The sequence below is a fragment of the Phyllostomus hastatus genome, unplaced genomic scaffold (genome assembly GCF_019186645.2).
Source record: "Phyllostomus hastatus isolate PE091 unplaced genomic scaffold, TTU_PhHast_1.1 phas_scaffold_216, whole genome shotgun sequence".
Taxonomy (NCBI): Eukaryota; Metazoa; Chordata; class Mammalia; order Chiroptera; family Phyllostomidae; genus Phyllostomus; species Phyllostomus hastatus.
Window position 1 is genome coordinate 8,457,519 of NW_025334018.1, and position 26,484 is coordinate 8,484,002.

At 41.0% G+C, this 26,484-nt stretch overlaps 1 protein-coding gene across 9 annotated transcripts in view; it reads right to left on the reverse strand.

Annotated features, from left to right (window-relative positions):
* Positions 1 to 26,484, reverse strand: part of LOC123833467 (phosphodiesterase 4D interacting protein) — a 202,492-nt gene that overhangs the window by 79,022 nt on the left and 96,986 nt on the right. For all 9 annotated transcript variants that reach the window (XM_045861699.1, XM_045861704.1, XM_045861697.1 and 6 more), the window contains 4 exons: positions 21,700 to 21,776; positions 19,013 to 19,136; positions 18,661 to 18,836; positions 15,554 to 15,668 (listed from right to left, as the gene is read on the reverse strand). In XM_045861699.1, coding sequence (XP_045717655.1) covers positions 15,554 to 15,668; positions 18,661 to 18,836; positions 19,013 to 19,136; positions 21,700 to 21,776 — 492 coding nt within the window. The remainder of the gene's footprint in view (positions 1 to 15,553; positions 15,669 to 18,660; positions 18,837 to 19,012; positions 19,137 to 21,699; positions 21,777 to 26,484) is intronic.

Genomic DNA, 26,484 nt, shown 5'->3' on the forward strand with positions numbered 1-26,484 from the left:
CTCCTTTGGTTTGCAGGCAGTCAATCCACTGAGCCACACAAGCCATGGCTGTAATCTTTACACTTTAATGACTATATAGGTGGCTTGGTGCAGAAGTGCGAGTCAGTATAACGGGAGAAAAGGCCTTTTACCTTTGAAGAATATGTTTACTCTAAGTAAAGACCAACATACTGAAAGAAAGCTAGCCATATCTAGGCGTCAAGAAATAGGGATGAATCATTCAACAATCAAAGAAAATCTGAAGACAGCACTCTTCACTCCTTGAGAAAATATTCAAGAACCATATTTCAAAGTGGATAGTAAATTAAAGTACTAGAAATAGTGCTAACATGATTATTGGTATTATAAAATAATTTAGTCTAAATTGAAAGATCACTGGTATATAAATTACAAAACTTGAAAGTAAAAATTAAAAAATAAATGAAGGAAAATTATGTGATGATAAATTCAGCACTTCCTGGTCCTTATCAGTATCATCTTGGTCGAGGTGTTGTATTTAGTTAACATGGCCTGCCGATGGAAAGGCAAGCAAAATGGGGGGACCAAACGGGAACATTTATTCTACATACTGTGCATCATTTGAAATTTGGGCAGCGAATGTTTATTCATGTATTATTGTTAGATATTTTTTAAATTTAGAAAATATTTTGTAGTTACAATCAAGAATTGTGCCAATTTAACACACAAAGATGAGCATCTAAGTGGTAAAACTTGAAACTAAAATAAGAATTTCTGAAATGTATATAACTATATATATATGGCCAATTTATATAAATAAAGGTTCTAAGGGGGTTATACAAGTTATTAAATAGTGATTGTGTGTAGAGAATGGAATTATGAATACTTATTTTCTTCTTTCCTCATTTGTATTCTGTAACTTTCTATAATAATGTTCTGCCTTTCTGATAAGAAAAAAATATTGTTATCAAGAAAAAGGCAGAATAAACACATTTTGATATATTCATGCAATGCAATACTAACCAGCAATAAAAAAGAAAGTATTCTGATACCCACAACACGAGTGAATGTCAAAAGCATGAAACAAGCTATATACAAATCAGTACATCCTACGAGATTCCATAAGAAAAGAATCTACAGTGACAGAAATTCAGACAGTGGTTATGGGGAATGCAGTAAGGTGAGAATGGGTTCCAAAGGAGCACAAAGGAAGTTTCTGGGGCTATGAAAATGTTCTGTATCTTGATCTGGGTCATGGATACATGGATGTGTGCAGTTGTCACAACTCACTGAACTGAATGCTTAGGTCTGTAGATTTTATATATGTTAGTATTGTTCAAATGTAAATATATGTATTACTTACAAACTTTTATCTGAGGGGTTTCTTTGGCAGAAAATAACCCCCATTTTATCATAAGAATTAGCTTTGAAAATTGGGAAGATAAAATATAGCCCAGAAAAAATTCTATAAAAGGCCCAAATGCAAATTCAAATCTTCATACTTCCTATCCATATGAGCTTTGGGAAATATTATTTATATGCATATGCATACCACACATTTATGACTGAAACAAAGCATATTGTTAATGTGAGATTTAGGGCTTTTGTGATGATTTAGAGTAAGATGACTACTTCTAAAGTGTATCAAAGGTACGTAATAAAGGAAAATTTGAGAACAGGTTTCATATAATAACAAGCTATTATGAATTAAACAAATTACTAATTTTATATATCAGCAATTTGTCCTCAGAATGGATTGACAAATGCATTCACTTACCAGCTTTATGTCCTAGGTGAGGTCACTAATATCTGGCCCTTAATTTCCTAATCTACAAAGTAAACATGTTGAATTTAAACAGTGGTTTTCAATTTTGGCATGCATCAGAATCACCTAGAAGATTTGTTAAAACAGATTGCTGGGACCTAAGAGTTTCTGATTCAATTGGTCTGGGGTAAGACCCAAGAATTTGCATTCCTAACAAATTCCCAGATTATGCTAATGGCACTTTCTGGGAATCACACAAACCACTGAATTAGAACTATCCTAAACTGTATTCTCAGTCCAAAGATCAGAAAGTCTGCAGATAAACTGAAAAACGCATCAATGTAGAACTACTACAAAACTATTGACTTTAGGGAACTGTATACTAAATTGAAACAAGATTCCTAAGTACAATATTATTATGGTCAGGATCTTTTACACTCTGTTTGGATCTCTAGATTTTAGGGCCCTGGGAAGTACCTTTTAGGACGGTAGTCACTTTTGTACCCTCAGCATTTTACTGTTTGTTTCCAAGACCTAGTTGTAAGCTGGGAGTTTCCAAGAGAATCAGATGTGGAAAATCCCCATGTCTCAAACCAGTTGTATGAGGTTTCATTGCCCTAGTTATGGCATTGGAACTAGCTGTTCTCATTACTGAAAACTATGCCAAAAAGACAAAAAAAAAAAAAGTGACTCTGGCAGAGATGCCAAAGAAAATGAGGAAATGCAAGAATCTCAAAGGCAACCCAGTTAGGCTTTATGGTAATACCACAAGCATGATTTCCCTGTGCTGCCTGGAAATATTTAAGATGTCAAAAACAATCATGTTTTGCATTAATTACTAATACAGCGTTTCAAAACACCTGTCTTAAAACCAGGGGATATCCAGTTTGACTACAGCTTGTAATAATATGGGTATCAGCAGAATCCCTTAAAATAGTAACATCAGAGTCTTTCAACTTAAGCTGTTAAATACCCATAGCTATTTAAGAGAATTTTAAAGTATTACTAAGTCAATCAACCAATGAGTAAGAATTTAGGCAAACTTCAGTATGGCTTTTCTCTGCCTTCAGGGAGCTTTCAGTTTAGTTGAAGGGGAGAAAATGTGGATGCTATGATGAGAACAACTGACTACTAAATGGAAAGGTATCGACTTAAATCTAATATGAGTGCAGATAAAGCTGAAATTAGCAAGGGTTAATGTAGTTGAAGGAGTCAAGAGAAGCATTTGAGATGGGTCTTAGAATGGAGGAAAAAGAAGGGAGTGCAGAAAAAAGTGCATCCTCAGAAGTCTTGGAAGTTGGGTTAGATACAGTGCTAGCCTGTAGGTATGAGGAGATATTAGAGATTTTGTGGGACATATGAATGGCCAGGTTCATACTACATCCAAGTTCATTCAAAGAACATGAATGAAGGGCCAACTCTAAGCCAGACACCATGCTGTGGTGCTATGGAGGGCCTTGGCAACTATTAGAATCGGACTTAATGTTATAAACTTGAGCAGAGAATGGCATGATGAAAACTTTATTTTAGGAAGATAACCCAGGCAGCAGGCAAAATCTCAGTCAAAAGATCAGAAATTGGAGTTTCAGGGAGAAATCTGGGATGATTACAGGAAGACCTGCTAATAAAGAAAGCAGCAGATACAAGCATCATTTTGAAGGAATGAACAGCAGACTTGATGACGTATATGCAGAAAGGGTGAAGGAAAAGAAAACATTAAAAATGGAGATAAGGTTTTTGGTCTGGAGGCTGATAGATAAAATGGTTTAAAATGAGCAGAAATGTGCAGTTGAGGAGTCAATTTGTAAAAAGATAATGAAATATTTGATTCATGATCTAATGAGTTGAAGTGGCTCAAGAAAACTTCTGTAATGACAGCACAAGTGAGAAGGGGACCGAATTTCAAGAATGAGAACAATGGCTGTAACACTATTAAAAGCTAGAGATGGATCAGCAGAAGTACAGTTGGGCATATAATTTTCCTTTTTCTAATATTTTTTGGTTATGCTATTACAGTTGTCCCATTCCCCCCCTTTCTTCCCCTCCGCCCTGCACCACCCCCATCTTCATTCCCCCCCTTAGTTCATGACCATGGGTCATACATACAAGTACTTTGTCTTCTACATTTCTTAAACTATTCTTAATGTCCCTCTGTCTATTTTGTACTTACCATTTATGGTGCTTATTCCCTGTACCTTTTCCCCCTTTCTCCCTTCTTCCTCTCCCCGATGATAACTCTCCATGTGATCTCCATTTCTGTGATTCTGTTCCTGTTCTAGTTGTTTGCTTAGTTGGTTTTTGTTTTTTCAGGTTCAGTTGTTGATAGTTGTGAGTTTTTTCTCATTTTACTGTTCATATTTTTTATCTTCTTTTTCTTAGATAAGTCCCTTTAACATTTTATATAATAATGGCTTGGTGATGGTGAACTCCTTTAACTAGACCTTATCTGGGAAGCACTTTATCTGCCCTTCCATTCTAAATGAGAGCTTTGCTGGATGGAGTAATCTTGGATGTAGGTTCTTGCCTTTCATGACTTTGAACAGTTCTTTCCAGCACCTTCTTGCCTGCAAGGTTTCTTTTGAGAAATCAGCTGATAGCCTTATGGGAACTCCTTTGTAGATAACTGTCTCCTATTCTCTTGCTGCTTTTAGGATTCTCTCCTTAGCTTTAATCTTGGGTAATGTAATTATGTTGTGCCTTGGTGTGTGCTTCCCTGTTTCTGAGCTTCCTGGACTTCCTAGAAGTTTTTCCTTTATCAGATTGGGGAAGTTCTCCATTTTTTTTTCAAGTAAGTTTTCAATTCCTTGCTCTTGTTCTTCTCTTTCTGGCACCCCTATGATTCCAATGTTGGAACATTTAAACTTGTCTCAAAAGTTCCTAAGCCTCTCCTCATGTTTTTGAATTCCTGTTTCTTCATTCTGTTCTGGTTGAACGTTTATTTCTTCCTTCTGGTCCAAACCATTGATTTGAGTCCCAGTTTCCTTCCTGTCACTGTTGGTTTCCTGTACATTTTCCTTTATTTCATTTTTCATAGCCTTCACTTCTTCCTCAATTTTGCGACCATACTCAGCTATTTCTGTCAGCATCCTGATTACCAGTGTTTTGAACTCTGCATCTGATAAGTTGGCTATCTCTTCATTGCTTAGTTTTATTTTTTCTGGAGCTTGATCTGTTCTTTCATTTGGACCATTTTTTGGGGGGGAGGGTCTTGGCATGCCTGTTACTCTGTAAGGGGTGGAGCCTTAGGTATTTTCCAGGGTGGGGCAACCCTCTTTGCTGTGTTGTAGTGCTGTATGTAGGGGAGGGGACCAAGAGGAAACAATGCCACTTGCTCATCTCTGCCAGCTTTCAGTCACTTCCTCCACTATCCACAAGCAAATTGGGCCCTTCTGGTGCTGATTCCCGGGTGGGTGGGTGGGTTTGTGTATGTTCTAGGACCCTGTGGGTCTCTCCAACGAACTCTCCTGTGAGGCTGGGAGTTTCTTCTGCCACCCCAACCCCCACAGATTTTTACAGTCAGAGGTTTCGAGGCTTTATTTCCCCATGCTGGAACCCTGGGTTGCACGATCTGTCTTGCCCCCCAGTTTTCCTCCGGGTTTATCCACACACAAATGTGGGACGGCCTGCTCTGCTAGCCACCACGTCACCCACCCAGGTCCTCCAGCTGCTGCCTTGCTGCAAGACCTCTCCTCCCCAGTTACCCATCTCTGCCCCTCCTACTGGTCTGGATGAATGTTTCTTCTTTAACTTCTTGGTTGTTGGACTTCCATACAGTTCAATTTTCTGGCAGTTCTGGTTGTTTTTTGTTTTTAAATTTGTTGTTGCCCCTCTTTTGGTTGTTGGAGGAGGCACAGTATATCTACTGATGCCTCCATCTTGGCCAGAAGGCTCATTTTCTGTAACTGGGCGGACTTGTAAAGTTCAGAGTTGTTACCTTTAATTCCTCAGAATCCTTCCATATTAAACCAGACACTAAATTAGTTTTGACCTTTTTTCTGAACATCTCTAGCTTTTCGGAAACATTGCCTCACATTTTCACTACACTTTCCACCTCAGGTTCTTGAAACCTAAAACTTCAATCATCATGCAGTCTTAGAAGCATGCTTCTCTAATCATTTTGCATGCTATTTCTAGAACATTCCTAATAAAGATCCATCATTGTACTACCTATAGGATGAAATCCCAAACCCTTAGCCTGGCATTTCAGTATCTCTACAGAAAGATCCTAATCTACTTTCAGCTTAATCTCATAGTTCTTCCCTAATCAAATGGTGACAAGGTAAAAATTTTTAAATAGAAATGTGTTTTGTTACCTGTATGCCCCTGCCTCCCTCTTTCCTAATCTGATGGCCAGGCCCTTAGCATTATCTTGTCTCAAGAGTTTTTACAGAGTGAAAAAGCAGAGGCTGAAGTCAAATGTACTCTCTGACTTTTGTAAAATTCGAAACCTACCCAGAAGATTAAGCCAGGTTTCCTAGTGGGGAAAAGAGAGAATGTCTTTGAGGTCAACAAAAAAGGAGAAGATGAGATTTCACCCATATAGGAAGAGTCAGAGGTTCAAAGAGTAATAAGGATCCACCTGCATTCCCTATCAGTGCCCTGAGGAAGCAGCAGGACCTGAGGGGAGAAGACAACAGGTGACTTGAAGAGGCTGGACTCTAGGTCCGTGGGTTCTTGCTCCATGAGATTCTAATACAGCAAGCTGTTAGGGGTGGCCGAACCAGGCTTGCTGGGGTACAGGTGCTTCAGTGGTGGACCAATGATCGGAGTAATCTCCCTGATGCTTTAGCACCTGAAAAAACCTAGGGGCCTTCACCTTCACATAACTGAGAGGGTGGGGATAAGGAAGTACCAAATGGATAAAACTGAATTCCCCCCAAGCCTGATTAAGATAGGGACTCAGGATAACAATAAATTGATTAAAGAGGGGGCTAATGGTGGAAGAAGGTGAAGGGACTAGTCCAAGAACATGAATGAATGACCCATGGACATGGACAACAGGGTGGGGATTGACTGTGGGAAGGGTGCAGGTGGGCTGAGTGGAAGAGGGCAAAGGGAAAAATTGGGACAACTGTAATAAAATAACTAACAAATTTTGAAAAAGTTGATTTAAAGACAGTAATGTAACATTTCCTGCATAAATGAGTTTCTAAACTAAGAGTTATACCTACAACGAACCTTTTGTAGGTATTCATGGAGGCCTCATTCTAGCACCTTTTCACCTGCCTCTTTATTTTTTTAATGTCATCTCATCCTTTCCCATCTTTATACCAGTAACTTCCCATATATATCCCAGAATTCTCTACCAAGTGCAGCTCTCAAATAACCAACTACCTATTTGTGTCTGCATGATGTGTCAGAGACATCTGAAAATGGCCACAGGAAAGACTCAACTCTTGATTGCCATCTTCCCCTTACCTATAATGCCCCCTACCTTCCTCCTAATTCTGTATCAGGGTCAGCAAGCTATGAACTGTGGGCTAAATCCAGCCCCCGGCTGTTTTTGTAAACAGAATTTTATTGGAGCACAGCCATACCAGTTCCTTTATGTATTTATTGTGTATGGCTGTTTTTGTGCTACATTGGCAGATACTTTATGGCCTGCAAAGTCAAAATTTAAGTTATTTACTATCTGGCCTTTTACAGAAAAAGTTTGCTAGTCCCTGCTCTTTGTTTTCCTCAATGTACTTACCACAATTTGCAATTATTTCTTTGCTTGTTTGATTACCTGGTAATTTATTTCTCTGTTATTAGAATGTAAGATCCTTAAGGGAAAGGGCTCTCCGTTTCTTATTCATACTGTTTCTCCAGTATGTAACAGCACCAGAATCTGGCCATGGTGGACACTCAGTAGTCACTGACTAGCATATATGAATGAATGAATGAATGAATGAACGAACAAACAAACAAATTTTATTTCAGTTTTTTGCCTTCGTATGAATTTCCATTCTTGGTTACCTTCTACTGACCTCATATCTTAGGCAACAGAGTTCTGTAATTATTAGTACCCTGAGCTTCTTTCCCCTTCACTCTATCCTTCCAGATTAATTTTTCTAAAACAGAGCTCAGATATATATATCACTTTTCTGAAATGTAACCTGGAGACCTAATAACTTATCAATTAATCATGAACTTCTTAATCTTCCACCTAAGTCCCCCTGACTCTTGCTTCACCCTACTTCTCTAGCCTACACTCACTGTGCCCCTACGTATATCCTATTCTGATGGTTGCTTCCTTACCCTGAACTTCCTGCCTCTCCATCTCATCCACTTGGTATGTTCTGTCTAATCACTACTACCTCCTCCTGTCAAAATCTTATCCAACTTTCAAGTATCTCCTTTAAGCTGCCTTTCTTAATATCTTCAAAAGACATGTTTCTCTTCTTTGAATTTCCAAAGTCCTTTAGTACCTATGGCGATTTATGTGTCATTTCTCCATATTGCCTTTTCCCGATTCGCTGGTAAGCTACTTAAGAAAAACCATACACCTTACTCATCTGGTTATCTTATGAGGTACCAAACAACAGTATGTTCCTGGATCTAAGTATATAATCATTGAATGAATGAATATGAATGAATGAATGAATGAATTGATGCCTTTCCTTTTCATCCCTTATTAAAATCCTACTCATTCCTCACAGATTGGAATCTTCACTGCCTCCCCCGCCACCCAGCCCAGGATGATTTTTTTTCTCTACTGCTTTGTATTCTGTTTCCATCAGTGCCCTTGTTCCCTTCCAGTTAGATTGTAATTTCTAGAAGGCAGAAACGAAACCTTATACATTCTGTGTTCCTTTTCCTTCACCTAACAGTACTATGTGCATTGTAAATGCTCAGTAAGTATTTTCAATGAAGCTGTAAAGAAGTCCCTTATTTTTCCACTTCCTTTGCAGCTCTAAAGGGTCAGAGCTACAGTGTTCTTAGCTGATAAGACCTGTTTCTGACACATGTTCCCAATGAGTGTTATGTCTGGGAGATGGTGATGTTGAATGAAGACTTGTCACTGAGTCCGCATCAACATTCATCAGCTTAAGAAGGGGATACAGCCCTGGCTGTTGTGGCTCTGTGGATTGAGTGCTGGCCTGCAAACCAAAAGGTTGCAGGTTCAATTCCCAGTCAGGGCACATGCCTGGGTTGCAGGCCAGGTTCCTCAGTTGGGGGCATGCGAGAGGCAACCAATTGACATATCTCTCGCACATGGATCTTTCCCTCTTTCTCTCTCCCTTTCCCTCTATCCAAGAAATCTTAAAAAAAAAAAGTGAGGGGGAGATGCAAAAAAGCTGCTTTGAAAAAAATCTTAGATGAACTTGGCTGGAGGTACCTGAGGTAATAATCCCTGCAAGGTTTCAGTCTCCGCCTTGAGCTTTTAGAACACATTATTGCCTTACCCTCCACTTCAGACCTCTCCATGGTAACACTGGAATGTTTGCTATTTTAGGAAATGTGCCTCATTGAATGCAGCGCTATTTGCATTAGGTTCCAACCAAGCCAGAAATGCAATGGCTTGAGTGTCTGCTGCTTTGTGTGAGTGCCTGATTGTTTAAGGTATGCCTCTCCCCAATCCTGTTGTCCTGTTTCATTTTTTAGGTCAGCCACGGTGAAATTACATGTTAATAAATATTGCTTATCTTACACTGGGGAAAAATGAAGAGGAAAAAAGGAAAGAAACAAAATGAGAATTCCTCTAGCCTCTCCTTTGCAAGTATATCACTTCCCCTGCCTGCACACCCTCCAGGACTGGTTTCATTTAAAAGGTTCTTTGAGACAGAGCTCCCACCTTCTGTAGAAGGGCATAGTGTCAATTACGGTAACCACTGCCAGCTTTGCGCTGCAACATCGAGGATGCCTTCATTAAGGAAGCAAGAAACGCTTTGTAGACTTCGCTTTATTCGATTTTCTGACTCCCTAGTGAAAAAGATGACAGCCATATCAAACAGCGCCCGAGCACTCTCATCACGACGTGCTCTGGACCTGAACGGATGTGGAGGCTGGAAGCAAACATGGGGAGTTGTCTACTGGTGGTGTGTTGAGCTTGTGCATTTTGTTGTTGTTCTATCCAGTGAGTTATATAATAGGAGCGCAGAAGTGCTGTGTGAGTTCACTCCAGCTAAAACGGATGCAATGCAATATTTTGGTAAAATGGAAAAGGAAAACAGAGGGAGAGTAAAATCAATTAAATCAAATAATCTGTATCAAAACAGTGTGTCTTCTTTGAGGGAACTAAAATGCAGCTACTATAAGCAGATAAGGATAACGCCAGAGCAAAGGTGTCAGGTGTCACGAACAGCAAGAGCTGCCAGGAACAGCAAGAGCTGCCACACGTTACTGCATACAGAGGGGGGAGACAAAGTGCTGTATAACTGCTTTTAGAATGTTCTTTCTACCCCTATCTAATTCACAGAATGGATTAGTTCAAGCAGTTAACAGCTGTGTCACACCATGATTTACTACCTCAAGGGGTGACATCAATTATCTACTCAGTCAATCCTCATTCTAAACAACCACCAGTCTTTCTAAAATGCAATCATATGCTCTTAATCCCCTTGCTTAATGTCTTTTTTGTTTGTTTGTTTGTTTTAAGATTTTATTTATTTATTTTTTAGAGAGGGAAGGGAGGGAGAAAGAGAGAGAAAGAGAAACGTCAATGTGTGGTTGCTGGAGGCCATGGCCTGCAACCCAGGCATGTGCCCTGGCTGGGATTCGAACCTGCAACACTTTGGTTCACAGCCTGCGCTCAATCCACTGAGCTACGCCAGCCAGGGCTCATTTCTTTTTTAAATTCTCTGTTACCTACAACATGAAGTCCTTAGCTTGACATTTCTGGGACTTTCCAGCTATGCATTTCATTTTCCAACACTTATCATATGCTTGGTTATATCAGTTCTTCCCAATTCCTTAACTATGTTCCATCCCACCATATATACTGTTCCCTCGGCCTAGAGTGCACTTCTGTTTCCTGCTTGGTGTACTCTGTTTAAGGCCCAGGTCAAGCGTGACTTCTACAAGAGGCATTCTCTGACCTCCACAGGCAGACATGCTCCCTGTTATCTGTAAGTCCCTGTAGCACTGTGCATATTTCTATGTATTTATTTATCATCCTGTATTTTAGTCCTACACACGGCAAGCTGTTATTGCTCTATAAACCCTTTGAAGGCTAAGACCCCCTAGACCTGTGGCTCTACTGAGCAACTGTACAATCTGTAAAAGCCCATTTTGCAGATTCATCGGGGCATTTCTTGTTTTCATTGTCGTTACAATGATGAGTGGGGCAAAGGGTACTAAACAACTTGCAATGAACAAAGCATGACATCTGAATGACTTTCAAATGACCCCTGGGGCGCTGAGGGAGGTAATAAAACTGTATACAGTCATCTGAACCTAGGCTTTAGTTCCACTGTATATATGAGCACATTAATATATACCAAAACTTCCAAAAATTGAACCAGTATGTACGTTAAGAGGATTGATTTTGTTTCATTTGGAAATTTACCACGAGTTTTTCACCTTGGCATCACCACGAGTCCATTACTAGTCTGGTGCTCAATCCACTGAGCCACACCAGCCAGGGCACCCCTTGCCATTTCTGAAGTGCCAGTATAACATGCCTGCATGTTATGACATCATTTACAACATGAGACCACATTCAAAGCTGTGACAGTCACAGTGACTTTCGTTACAGGTATAAGCACCTGTTCCTTCGTGTCTTTTAATATAACTGTGCTCAAGAATTTATGTATTAAAATAAACATTTTATTATAAATTACTCTTTTTTTATGTCTCATACATCAATATATACTTCATAGGGTTGTTTTTAGATTTAATTTGAGTTAGTATATAAAGTGTTTAGAGCAGTACCTGGCACACAGAAAATGCTACAGTATGTTCTGATTTCATTACTACAGAAAGGTTCTTGAATATTCATTGATAAATATTTTAAATTACACTTGGAATATGTTTTTAAGAAATCCTATAAATTCACTTCTAGGTTTTATAATAATCTGAACCATTTGAGTGTGACTAAATGTCCCCAGGATACTACAAAATGTGCTTCAGTATTTCTTTTCGTCTAAGAGATTGACATGGGATATAATGATCACTGTGACCAGTTTGGCCTGACCCACTCACACTCCGACGTGTCCTCCTGAGAAGCAATGACTCATACTGACCACTCTCGGTTCGGTTTTTGCCTATAAAAGAGTTTTTCTATGTGCAATGCTAACAGTTCCAGAGGGAGAATCAGGACCATTACTCTTCCTAATAAATAATTGCTATATTGATTAATTTTGTCTTTGTTGTAAAACAAAGATACTTGCAATGTGAGTGAGGTTTACAGTATTTGACTCATTGACCACATCTTTGTAGCTGCAAGCCATTTTAAGAATAGCTTTACTCTTTTCCAGGTTGTCGTATGGATAATGATGATAGTAGTTACCATGTTTTAAGTAATAAGCTAGAAACTTCATGTGCTAGAAATATGCTAGAAAAACATTAGGTTTTTTTCCCCCAATCCTCACCTGAGGATATATCTTACTGATTTTGAGAAAGAGAGAGAGGAAAGGAGAAAGAGGGGGAGGGGGAGAGGGAGAGGAAGGGTGATAGTGCGAGAGAGAAACATCCATCAACTGCTTCTGGTACTCACTCAGACTGGGGATCGAATCCGCAACCAAGGTATGTGTGCTGACCAGCGATTGAGCCCACAACCTTTTTGTGTATGGGACGATGCTCCAACCAACTAACCCCTGCCCCCCACATAGGACTGAATATAAGAAATTTTTATGCCTATTTTACAGAGGGTGAAACTACTTGGAGGGTTTACGTAACTTGCCCAAGGCTCTACACTAAAAAAAGTGTTGATGCTTGGCTTCAAATTTGAAAACCTGAGCCCAAGAGAATTTACACTAGAATCACTCATTGAAGGATCAGGATTCTTGCTCTTGATGTGGACTTGACTGCACCCTTCCCTAAGTCAGTCTGAACCACCTGTGTAGGACTAAAAGTTTCCAAGATATTACAGAAATCATTTCAACATTTCTTTCTGTCGAGGCCACAGAACATAAAATAGAAGCACAGTGACCAGAACCGTTTCCTCCCCCGTGGAACCTGAACGCACTCGGAGAGAAGGAAGGTCTGGAGGACTCTCCGGATGCTCACTGAAAGGCTGCATCGGCATTCTCCGGCCAGGCCACTCTGGGCTGTTTCAGAGATGATAATGTAAAATAATTCTATGTACATTGGGCAAGACTTGGGGCTTAATTTTTTTTCCCTATAAGGCTCAGACCCAAAGGGAGGAACTAGGAAATGGGCTTTGGGAGGCTTTCTGTCCTCCACATCTGAGAGGACCTGTTGTCAGAGGTCCCCTGTGACAGAGCTTTCCTGCGTGCGTGTTCCAGCCGGTGTGCCTCAGAGTGGCCCGCCACTTTGCTTAGATGTCAGCCCCTCGGCAATCAGGTCAGGGATGGGTGCAGAGGTGGACATGGGCAATCACCTCCAACATGACCAGCCTTGGTCACTTCAAAGTACCATAGACAGTCATTTCCTATGAAAATGAACTTTCTATGAAAAGGTTTGACAAACGCTGTCTTACAGAATTAACGGCATAATACAGCCAGGTTTATAAGTGCATGAAGAGTTGGGTAATAACAAGTCTTTATAGGTAGGTACCAGGCCTCATTAGAGAAGCATATCAATTTAGTATAATTTATAGGACTGGTTGCATTTCTTTTTCTGCCCATGCAATGTTACTACCCTCTGAATGCTGTACTTATCCTTGCTCTAAGCATCCCTTTAGAATCGATAGGAACAATTTAGTCTCTCCAAAATTATAATCTTTCTGTTCTTCAAGTCTGTTCTAAAAACTGATACCAGCCCAGTTTCCCTCACTAACATTGCAAATACTGAAGGACCCATACTCATTCTGGTGTTTACCAAAGATACTGATGAAAATAAGTACATGTACATAAATATATCTGTATTTATGTGTCTCTAAATATAAAACTGGAGCAATGAGAGGGATTTTATTCCAAAATTTACATGCATATCGTATCTTTCAAAGTGCTCACTTTGGGGACTATATACTTTTTCTGATGATGCTGGACTCATTATAATAGAATGTCATCATTATAGGAGACTTTAGAGATTATTTGGGTTAATTTTACACATATGGAAGCTGAGAAAGTAATGTACTCATAGTCATACAGTTAGTAAAGAAAGAATCAAGATAGAAATACAATTCTCCTAATTACCTCAAGTTTTCTCTAATTAAAAAAGTATTATGGAGGGCCCTGGCCAGGTAGCTCAGTTGGTTAGAGCATCATTCCAATGCACCAAGGTTGCAGGTTCGATCCCCAGTCAGGGCACATACAAGAATCAACCAATGAATGCATCAATAAGTGGAACAACAAATCAATCTCAATCTCTCTCTCTCCCCCCTTCATCTCTCTAAAACTAAATTTAAAAAATTTATAAAAATTAAACAAACATAAAAAGTGTTATGGAATTCTTTCAAGAGTCTCATCAGAAAATGTCCATATATTTCAATATACATCTTGCAAAAAGCCCATGAACTTTTAATTTTTATTCATATCTGTCAAAGTATATGCATACAGACCATTTTCTGAGTGTGTTAATCAAGGCTTTCCAACCAAAATGGAGCCACAGTCCAAGAGGTTAACAAGTGTGGCCTAGACAGTGATTTCTTCTGCCTTCACTGCAGCCTAAGCACCCAGACTGGCCTCCTCCAAGCGAGACGCTCCCTCCATTCACCACCACACCTTGCAGACGGTACCGTCTGTTATTTGTGTCATGACACAGAAAGGTCGAGAAACCTGCTTTAAACCAATTGTCATCACTGCTTTTTTATCCTGAGTCCGTTTTCTGTATAGGTGAAGCAATAAATTAAACCACGTATATTTTGCTTTATTTTGAGTCTTAAGAATACCTAATAACTGTTTATATTGTTTGGACACAGATATATTCTATGGTTCCTTTAGAATGTATCTTTTTAGTAAATTAAAAGTACAGTGGAGGGTGGGAGTTCCCTCTGAGGTAACTTCCAAGGGCAATAATATAGACCAGTGCAATTATTTTCACCATAGTGAGGGTTCTCTCTTCAATAGTGAAACCATATTACACATTATATAGGGTTAGAAATCACTCAGTGTAGTAGGAAAAATTCTAATGGCCCCCATGATTCCCACACCTGGGTCGCCACGCCTTTGTATAATCCCCTCCCCTGGGTATGGGCAGGACCTATAACTTCCTTCTAATCAATAGAATAAGGAAAAGGTAATGGGATATCACTACATAGTTATGCTATGTTACATGGAAAAAGTGAAGGGATGTTACCGATATAATTAAGGCCCCTACTCAGTTGACTTTAAGTTAACCAAAAGGGACAGCATACTGGTCACCTGACTTACTCAAGTGAGCCCCTTAAAAGAGTGTCTAGAACTGAGAAAAACAATAGTGTCTCTCTCTCTCTCTCTCTCTCCTCCCACCCCCGTCTCCACTGCTGGCTGTGAAGAAGCAAGCCGCCATAACTTCTATAGCCACACAGAAATAAATTCTTCCAACAACTTAGCAGTGAATCCTTTCTTAAGTGAGCCTCCAGAAGAGAAAGCTGAAACCTTGATTTCAGACTTATGAGACCCTGAGCAGAGAATCCAGCTAATCCATTCCTGGACTTCTGACCTACAGAAACTGTAGGATAATAAAGGTATACGGTTTTAAACCAGTAGGTATGTAGCCATCTGTCATGCAGTGACAGAGAGCTGGTACACTTAGATGTTAAAAGCGCAGGACTCACGGAAGCACAGATGGCCCGGACCTCACCTGCACTTCCATGCTCGCTGGCTCCTCCAACAGATGCAGCAGTTGTTTCTCTTGAGAGAGCTGTTCCACGAGCTTCTCCTGGGCAGCCAGTCTCTGGCTCAGTTCTTCAATTTGTCTGGGTCAAAGAAAAAGACAGAGCGACAATTATGGTCACGATACTACTATTACCTTCAGCCCACTCCAGACAGAGCACGGTTCAACACGGTGGGTTTTTAGCTTTTGGGGTCATGTAATGCTTTGATTCTTTTCTTTGGAAAGCCATGTATGCTCTGCTCTAGCCCCCAAATATTTACACAAGTGGCTTTTGCTTACAGCACCACCACTTTCATGGGCCTCCTGAAGCCAGCCCACGGATCCATATACCGTAGGTATATGCAACTCTAGAAATGAGGGCCCAGAAATTGTGTATTTTGGGGTGTTATTGCTGTTTCACTCAAGAAACAATTGTTAGGTAATGATTATGTAGACTCAATGCACTCTACCAAGTACTGAGAATATAAAGTTGGAAAAATACAAACTATGCTCTACACAAACTTAAATTCTTTTAGGGTATGTGCCAAGAGTTTGGGGAGTGGGGAGAAACAGGAATAGAAACAGATAACTGGAATAGAATGTAGTAAGTGCTACCATACCAGAGCTGTATACCATGTGGTACATTGGGCACTGCCATGGAGCTACAGGAACACAGATTTTTTTTAAAAAAGTGATTCATTCAACCAGAAAGAGTCTAGAGAAAGCTCAGGAGAAGAGATTTTGAAGATTGGATTATTTTCCAGACTCAGGGAAGAGCTTGACCAGAGGAATGAAGGCATTAGATAGAAGGTCTATTTGGGGAAGAGTCACAGGGAGGGGGAAGGCAATAGCTGGAGAAGAGGCTGGACATTAAGGGAAAAGATTGTATGCTGTGCTGAAATATACAAACGACAGATTCAAGTCAACCATCGTTCATCTATAACACGCAAGGCACATCTTGCGGTTTCTCTGTTTGTAAGTCTCAGAGTACTAGAGACCCCTTTCCCTGGAAAACGTGCTGTGCCAGGTGAAATGGTTCCAAGTGGGGTGATTACGCCTGTGCAAGTGTAAGACAGTGATAGCACCTTGGGAGGAAAATAGTTTGGCAGAAAGGTGAGGACCAGAAAGTCAAATTATAAATTCACTTAGGGCATGAGGATCAGCTAAGATTTGGGGCTAACAAGGTTAGAACTTCAGAACATTATGCAAATGCAAGCTGTAATGCTAATTCTGATGGTGAATGTGGCCTCCTTATCAAATCCCATGTATCTGTGCTGGAACACCTCTACTTTTCTCAAGCCTCAAACCTCACTCATCGCTTTGACCCTCCGTCTCTGCAGATGATCTGTGTCTCCTACTTTATAAAGCTGTTCACGGCCATCTGACTGAACCCCCTCCATTTACTTGTCAGGTATGAATGCTTTCTTTCTTTTCTTCCTTTTTTCTTTTAGTTTAACAAGTGTTTACTGAGATGCAGAAATGAGACCGAGTCTCCGGGAATCTAGCAGGGAAGATCTGAAAGTAAATGCAGCACCACACTGAGAAGTGTGCAATAAAGGATGTGTATATAAAACAAAGCAACAATACAGACTGAATTCTGCCGTCACAAAAGCCTTCACAGAAGTAACAACCGATGCCTTAGTGAGTTTTTAAGAACAAATAGTTCTCCAGGAGGGAAAAAGGCAGATGCTGCCCACAGAAGGAAGAGCATGAGCAAAATTCTGGAAGCCTGACGTGGCACAGCTGCTTCATACGGGCAGGGTGGCTTCAGTCCTGGATCCCAGCTGGGCCTGAAACCACGCTACGTAACTCTCTAAATGCCAACCTCCTCATTTATAAAGCATAATAATCCCTATCTCATGGGGGCTGTTAGGAGGATTAAACAAAAATGTAAAGTACTCGGCTCAACTGTACAGTAAGAGCTCAACAAAACTTAGTCCCCATCAGTGAAATGTGAAGAGGTCTCACGGTGGGCGGTGATTCTGGGGGAAGTTGGGGGTTGGATCATAAAGAGACTTTGATGGCCACACTAAGGAGAATGGATCTTTTCTCCTGAAGATGCTGGAGAGCTTTTTAAATCGCATGGTCAGATCTGGTGTCAGATCACGTAGGTCATGGGGTGTATGTTGCATTTTTTTAAACCTACTCAGCTAAAACCACTTGAGGCTTTTATGACACCATCGTATCATGCCTCTAAGAGGCTAAATTATTTGTCAATGTGATAAATTGAATTCCCAGCTTCAAAACTGCTCTGAATTGTTAGACTGGGATAGACTGGAGAGGGCCAGGACTGGAAGTGAGGAGAAGAGCTAGAAGTTGCTGCAGTAACCCAGACAATGATGGCCTTACCAACTGCCCAACTACCTTTAGGAACAAATTCAAGTCCCTTAGTGTGGCACACAAAGCTGACACAGTCAGACCCCTACTGTCAGCACAGCTTGCGTCTGCCTAGTCTTCCCCAGACCCTCTGCTCTGGCCATGTAGAACTATTTGCAGGTCTTGAAATATGCTGTTCACGGTGTCTCCCCTCCACAGTTTTACCATCTGCACCGAACATTTCTTTTCCCCATCCACTTCCTATGCTTTCTTCTAACTTCTCTTCCTTCTTCAACACTCAGCTCAGATTTCAGCTCCTCTAAGAAACTTTTAGTCTGGAACAGATGACAATCCTGCATGTCCCCGGAGCATCCCATGTTACTTCTATCAGAAAACTTACTCTGATCATGTAACGTTTCTTGATGAGAGAACTGGGTCTTTCATCTCTGTAACCTTAGTGCTTAGCCTAGTGCCTGGAATGTAGCAGGTGCTCAATAAACATTTGTAGAATAAGCGAATCCATGCTCTTGCCTCATACCATTTGACCATTGTTCTATTTATAACTACTTCAGGCTCCTGATTGCCAACACCCATTAATAAATACCATTGAAAACTCAACCCTAAAAAGAAAAGCTTTGGTTGTAGGAGCCATCGAGTCTTAGAAATAGACACTGTACGTCTTTGAAAGGGAACAGTACAGCTGCTATATGCACTCATAGCCTCGAGAAGAGGCAGAAGACAAGCAGACAAGAGACAAATACAGAACCAAAGGCACCTACTTGTCCCTCTGGGCCAGGGCCTCAGTGTACTGGTCGGGCCTGACATGGTCTCCTGGTACATCGTCCCTGTCCTTGGTGACTCCCTTCAGTTTCTCCGAGAGCTCCAGGTTACACTCCTTCTCTGCTTCCACCAGAGCTGCCATCCGCGCAGCTTCATTCTTTGCTAGCCTGGATTCCTGCAAAAAGAGCAAAGGCTGAGAGGCTGCAAAGTCCCCACCTAGGTTAGGAGCCCTAAAACACAGGGACATTTGACACGTGTGGGAAGCAAAGCAAGGAGGGAAAGGTGCATGCAGGGGGCAGAGCAGTAGGGAGAGAGGAAAGAGGGGCCTGGCCCTTTGGAGCCCCTGCTCACCTCCTGCAGAAGCTGGATCTTATTCTCCAGGAGCTCGTACACATGCTGCGTCTCCTGCTGTCTCTCCTCAAACTGGCGCCGGAGCTCCGCTTCATTCTGGCTGCTGAGGTTCTCCACATCAGCACTAAAACCAGTCACAGCCAGTCATGTAATTTAGCAAGTGAACCCGTGAACATTGTTTCCCAGTGATGAGGAGGAAAATGACGTATTTTCCCCCCTGCAATTATTCGTGGAACTGCTCTTTCTAGCCTTTTCAGGTAATCTTTTAGGAACTCCATATTTTTGTTGCCTGTTGATCAGACTCCCTAGCAGCTCCATTATTGCTACAGCTTCATGAGGGGCATCTTTCATCTGGAAGGTGGGCGGTTATCACACGGTTCAGAACTCAACATCCATGTTCACTATCATCTATTCCTGGACTCTTCCACTCAGACCGTCTTCCCAGAGTGCATTGCTAGTTCCCTGCCTTTCTTGCTATTTTTATTTAAAGTGTTCCTTCCATGTAGGTTGCTGGGTCAGAATTTCCATTTAGACAGCCACAGAAAGCCAGAAACCCACAAATATCTGTCCTGAACCCAGGCTACCTGTCCAGAGTTCCATCCCGTTTTCCCATGGTCCCGTGCAGAGAGCAGACATTTAATCTATGGAAGCTCAGGGTTCTGGCCCAGCTTCGCTCCTCTGATGTCCTCAGGAATGAAATGTCCAGGCGCTAGCATGAAGTGGGTCAGGTGTCACCAGCTTATTTTTAGCTCTAGTAACAGCTGCCCTTGGATATCTGAGGATTAGAGATTGGGGGGCAGTATCAGGTGCTCAGTGATCTTGATTCCGGTTTGCTTTTATTCCTGTTTTAAGCCATTTGTTGAGAACCACAAGCCATCTTTTTGTCCACAGGGCAGAGAACAATATTGAACCTTCATAGGTTCTTGATAAATCACAGCTACTCTACCCCAGCCCCACGGTACTTTAATATTTGAGCCAGAAGGTCGTGCTCATGGAAACCAACTGGAGCTTCCCTGAAAATTACAGGATTTCTTGGTTGCTGGTGGACACTGCTCAGCGCCATCCCAGAGGCTATGTTTATCTGGAGCACCCATGTCATTATACAGCCTTCGGGGGAGAGAAGGGTCTTGGTTGTATAAGGGACACAAGTCATGAGAATAACCCCAAAGAGAAAGACTCCTAAACAGGCAGACGTCTGGAATCATCAAGTTTTATTTTGACTCCATCTTCCTTGATAAATGTAATAGACCAAAGCTAACTATCATATTGTGAGAACTGAAGTCACACATTTTCTGCGTGCTCACTTAGCCAGGAATCCTGACCCGACAGGCTACAGCTGTCGTAAAGTCAGAAGAACCTTGAATTGGTGCCAGATGTGGGTTCTGCCACTTATCTGAGGAGATTTCAACACTCTGTACCTTAGTTTTCTCATTTCTAAAGATATAACAGCTCCACCTAATTAAAAGCTGAAATGATATAGAAGTTTCTTAAAGCATTAAACAAATCTCAAAATCTATTACTCAACTCTTATTTTATAAAATATTTTATATAAGTTTTCCTAAAATCTACCAGCTTGTTTAATGCTTTAGTAAGTGTTTAATAATGCCACTATATCGTATATTATTGGGTTTGGTTTTGAGTATTCTGAGCTTGCTAGACTTGGCATCCAAAATATCAAGAGATTTCGTAGCACGAGAAAGAGTATCAGATCAGATTGACTGTATACTGATCCTCACGATACAATCTGGAAATTATCTTTAATGACAATTTTAACAATACTTATCATTTAAAACTCACTTTTTAAATTACAAAAACTACGAACTATGAAAGTAACCACTTTAACAACACAAAAGCGTATAAAGAAAAAAAATCAAGTCTTCTCCCCATTACAGATGTCGACCTCACTCTCCTGATGTAAGCGATGTTAAAGAGTTTGTTATATTGCCTTCCGGTTTTTTCTGTGGGTAATCGGGAAACATGTGCACACACAGAGAGGGCTGCTTGTCTTTCCCCCGAAGGGCTGATACTGTAAACGTCACTCGGCACTTCTTCTCCTTACCTAGTCTGTCAGCGACTTCTGACCAGGATAGTAATATAAAGCTAACTCATTCTTTTTAATGAATGCATATTATTCCACAGCATGGTTATATCAAAATGCCTTTTACCATTGCTCTATTGAAGTACAGTTGAATCTAGTTTTTTGCCATTACAAAGAATGATTCTGCAATCATCCTTATACATCTATCCTTTCATACTCATGCTTTTATTTATAGGAATAGATTCCTTCTAAGATTTATTTGAGCAAAGGAAATGCTTAATATTTTTACTTTGAGAGGTAGTGCCACATCCCAAAAATTTTGCTACAATTCACACTCTCACCAGCGGTATATGAGTGTGCCCATTTTCCACAAACTGTGCCAGCCTTTGGTGTTATTGGTAGATTACTGAACAGAAAGTTTACAAGCTTAGGCGTGGTGAATTTACCAACCTATGGCAAGGTCTGTCAGACTTAGTAACAGACAGAGAGTCCAAGGGAAAGAAAGCACATTATTTCAGTCCCTCAGTTGGACATGGCATCCAAAGGCCAGAGTTCAGGGTAAGGAATTTGGTTCCAAATCTATTGTTCTCAGATTAGTGGCCAGACTCTTGAAGGGACCAGAATTCAACTGCTATAAACTGCAACTTACCAAGTTTTATCCAAATGCTGTTTCTTGTCCTGTAGTTCTCGCTTCAGGCTCTCCACTTCAACCTTCAGCTCGATGTTCTGAAAAGCACAAAGGCGATAATTGGCCTATTGCCACAGATCCTCTACCCTGGAACCAGGTTCCTGCTTGACCTTGCCTCAGTCCACAACTTGTCATCTCCGGTCAGCCCTTCTCGTGGCCCTGGACACAGAAGTGGAGTCAGTAACCCAGCCAATGATGAGTAAACTGTGCAGCTTCAGGGTTTCCCCGGAGCTGCTTGCCCACTCCTCTAATCTGTTCCTCCATCGCTGCCGCTGGCGGTGAACACCACAGAGCCTGTTTGCTCTCTCGAGTATCGGAGGACAGAGTATATGTTAACATATTTTTTTCTTATCAACATAGGTTTATTCCTGAAAACCAAAGTGCTGTATGTAGGACTGCATTTTAAATACACCTAGGGAGTGAATTCTTTAAAGAAGTTATATTGTGAACATTTTTAAAAATAACACACTGTCTTTATCATAAAATTGGACTTCCATAGATTGCATTTGTTTAAGGTGAGAGAAGATTCTGATGGCAGATCAATGAAGGGAACAATTGATTTTTATTGAGGTGAAGTAGCCACAGATCAGATTTTGACAAACAGAAAGAGAAAATACAAACATCCCAAGTGAAGTATGAACAAAGACTTGGTGAGAGGCTGTACACACAGAGTCCAGGGCAGGGGAAGTGGCCCGGTGTGTGGTGAGGGGTGGGAATCAGTCCAGAAAACAGTTTACAACTAGTTCATGAGAGGCTTGCGAAGAAGACTGAATAGTCATCAGTAGAGAACAGGAACTCACTAGGGAGCTGCAGGCAAAAAACCCCCGTGCTCAGGTCTGCATTGAGAAAGGAGGAAGGAATTTAGGGTAGACGTGAAGGAGAGGGATGAGTCAAGAGGCAACCGACCAGAATGCGGATGGGGACTGTGTGAGGCCAACGAAGCACAGGGAGAAAGAAGACCTTTCAGAGGTAGAAGCCGCAGGGCTCGCTGATCTGTGAGACTCCGATGAGACCAGAGGGAGGAGCAAAGCCAATGCTGAAGTTTCTAGCAAGTGGGTGGCAATGTGTACTATTAACTGAACTAAGAGACAGAAAGAGAAGCAGGTTTGTGCGGTAACCCAAGGAGAAGTCCGTCAGTTCAGGGATTTAATTTATTCAGATTTACAGCTGAATGCACAGAGATGAGTCAGTCCCTTCCCTGATGAAATCTACAGCAGAGTGTTAAGCAGCAGGAATTTTATTAATACTATGTTATGGGCTTCATCATATGAGCCTCCGTTTTCTCATGGGCATAGTGTGGTTGCTTTCCTTTTAAAATAAAGACAATGGTGTCCATCCCATAGCAGACTCTGTGCAGATTAAATGAGACAATGTACACAACACGCCTAGAGCCCTGGCTGCTCAACCAACTTCGTTCACCTCCCCTTCGTCCCCAGGCTGTCTGGCACCTCCTCGGCCCCACCAGGAAAAACATTTACCTCTAAAGGGAGGAACAATGGAGGATGTAAATTCTGTATTCTCTGCCTGTCCTAAATCCTAGATAAGACAGTGAAGTGAATAACTGAATTAATTTGGTGAAAGATTCACAAATTTGAAGACCTTAGCATTTATCTGTTCCAGGTGCCTCACTTTATTAAAGAATAAAGAAATTGGAACCCAGAAGGGCTCCTCTCTAAGATAAAAGCAATAACTGAGTCCAGCATTTCAGCCAGAGATCAGGTCAGGAAACAACTTTTCCCTGATTTAGTGGAACAGAGTAAGTTATAAAATCAGGGAATGCAGTACATGAAGTGTCCTCTTGCAAGTTGTGGAGGCAAGAAGTGCAGCAGCCAAGAGCACAGGCCCTGGAGGTGAGAAGAGAGGACTTGGCAGGTCAGCCACCCTCCTAAAAGCCTCAGCTTCCTCATCTATCAAGTGGGGGTCACGCAAGAGATTACAAGGGTATTATAACACACAAAAAGCACATTGCATGGTACCTGCCATACAACAAGCATTCAAAAACTATGAACTACTATGAATTATAAAACCAACAATTTACCCTGTCTGACTAGGATAGCTAATGTTCTCCACCATAACCACATATTAAATTAGTATTATTTCATAGAAACGAAAAAAAATATTACACCAAAAGTGGGCTATCCCGGGCCTCTACATACAAACACACACACAAGCTGAACACTTTTCATGTTCACTTTATCCTGCTGAGATAAGTAGAAAAGAGAAATGAAAAGGAGGAAAAGAAAAAAATAGGAAAGATAAAAAATGAATTACTTCTCCAGGCTTTAGTATTATGACTATTCAATCAAACAATGAAATTTATGAGTCTCACACAAAACTGCTAAAATAGCTTCACCTCCACAAGATCCATGATTCCAATCCATGATTCTCATGGATCAAAGTAATTTCATAGGTGCTACAAAATCTTACCACACGGAAATGCAAGTATATATCAACTTAAAGGGATAAAGTCTAACCCACCTATAACTTCTTTCTACAGAAAAACCACTGCCTAGTTAAAGTGTTTAATCAGACTTCCATTGGTGTTTCCAGTGTATAAACAGACTCCAGCTTGTTTTGTTTCAGGAAACATCACTGGACCAGAGCCTGAACAACAATCCACGTGAAACCCAAGATCCTACTGAACTGATTCCCACCCTGGTGTTCGCTGAAAAGTCCCACATAGATGTGGTTTAAAAGCAGCCAGTGGTGACCTTACCTGATTCCTTTTCAAGTCTTCAATTTTAACTCTATTAATTGATCTACTGCTCATAGAATCCAAAATGTGGCTCTTACTTTTAAAAATAATAAGATTTTAAAAATTTATGCCTCAATAGAAGCCATGTCACAGTGAAACCTAAAAAATATATATACTTTATAAAAACAAGAGAAATGGTGCTCTGGCTGGGTGGCTCGGCTGGTTGGAGCATCATCCCGTACACCAAACGGTTGCGGGTTTGTTCCCAGTCAGGGCACATGGCTAAGTTGCAGGTTCGATCCCCGGGTTTGTTCCCAAAGGAAGGCTTAATGGGTGAGTAAGAAAGAGAAGGGTGGAAGGCATTGTAGATAAGGAAACCTGGTATTGAGATAGAAATTGATACAGAATCCAAAATGTACAAGTGCCATTGAGGAGCTCCCTTATTTTAAGCATAAATACTTGATACTGCAAAGTTCTAGAATAACTTTTAAAAATTTCACCCATTGGCTGATGAATGGATAAGCCAAATGTGGTAGAGCCGTACAACAGAATTATTATTTGGCCATTAAAAGAAACGACATATACAACATGGGTAAATCTTGAACACACTAGGCTAAGTGAGTGAAGTCAGGCACAAAAATACCGCATTGTATGTGATTCCACTAATATGAAATGTCCAAAAGAGGTAAAGCCACAGAGAAACAAAATAGACTTGGTGGTTGACTCCGGGCTGAAGAAGGATAGGGGAATTGGGGAGTGATGGTTAATAAAGTTGGGGTTTCTTTTTGGAGGGATGAGGAAAATGTTCTAAAATCAATTGTGGTGATATTTGCACAACTCTGTGAATGTACTGAAATGCTGACAAGTACAGCTTTGAACTGTAGACTCTAAATGGGTGAGTTACAATGACATGTGAATTTTATCTCAAATTGTTACAAAAAATGTTTTCAAAAGCCCTAGGAAGTTAGAATAGTTAAAATTCAGTGATAATTAAAGCTTATCTTACAGAGATTAGCACTGCATATTTCTTTTTTGAGAAGGGGGTTTAACCTTTATTGTACTTTTTCCCATTACCATTTGGTCCCCTTACACTCCCCTCCCCCCAGCAATCCCCACACAGATGTCCATGTCCGTGAGTCCTTTTTCCTTTTTGCTCCATCCCTCTCTGCAACCCTGCCCTCCCCCCCACCCCCCCTCCAGCCCCTGCAGTTACCACCCTGTAGGACACCCCTTCCTTTTCAGTGGAATCAGAATAAATCACAGGTGGCAAACACAAGGCCCCAGGGCTGAATCCACCCCTCCACCTTGTTTTATCCCTCCAGGCATCTTGTTTCTACCTGGCAGCAGGGCTCCCTTGCTCCTAGTTGAGGAGTACTTACATTTATCCAGTCCTAAAGTTACATTCAGCCCTTTGAAGGCAACCTCGAGGCTGATGTGCCCCTCCCCCACCCTGTGAAAATGAGTCTGACACCCCTGGAAATAGTGTCATAAATGGCCTCCCAACCTCGGTTTCTCCCCATTTAGCTTTGATTAGTTTACTCCTCTTAGTCAGAAAACACAAAAGACTTTTAAAGGCTTTTAACTGCACAGCAATAGAATTTAATACAACTAAGTCTGATTAATAGTTTATTTAAAATTTAACCTCAATCTAACTATCCATCCTGATTTCCCGTGGTACTCCACCAGTCTAACTGGATCTCCCACACAGGCCCCGTGCTTTCTCTGTGCCATTATCCCTGTTTTCCCTCCACCTTCATCATTAAATGCTCGTCCCTGATGAAGCCTTATTCTAAATCACCCCATGAAAAGTCCTTTCTCATGCCTCCAATTTTTCATAGTATCATCCTTCTTATACTTCCATATTGACACACCATATAACACTTTGTATTTCCACATGTCTTATTTACCTTTTTAAATTACAGACTTCCTAAGGACAGAGAAATGGTAGAACTAGCCAGATGTGCTGGTCGTAGCTTTTGCCTTTCAACTTGACCTCAAGGGAGCTCTCAGTGTATTAAGATGTGGATTAGGGTCAGTGAGGGAAGAAACGG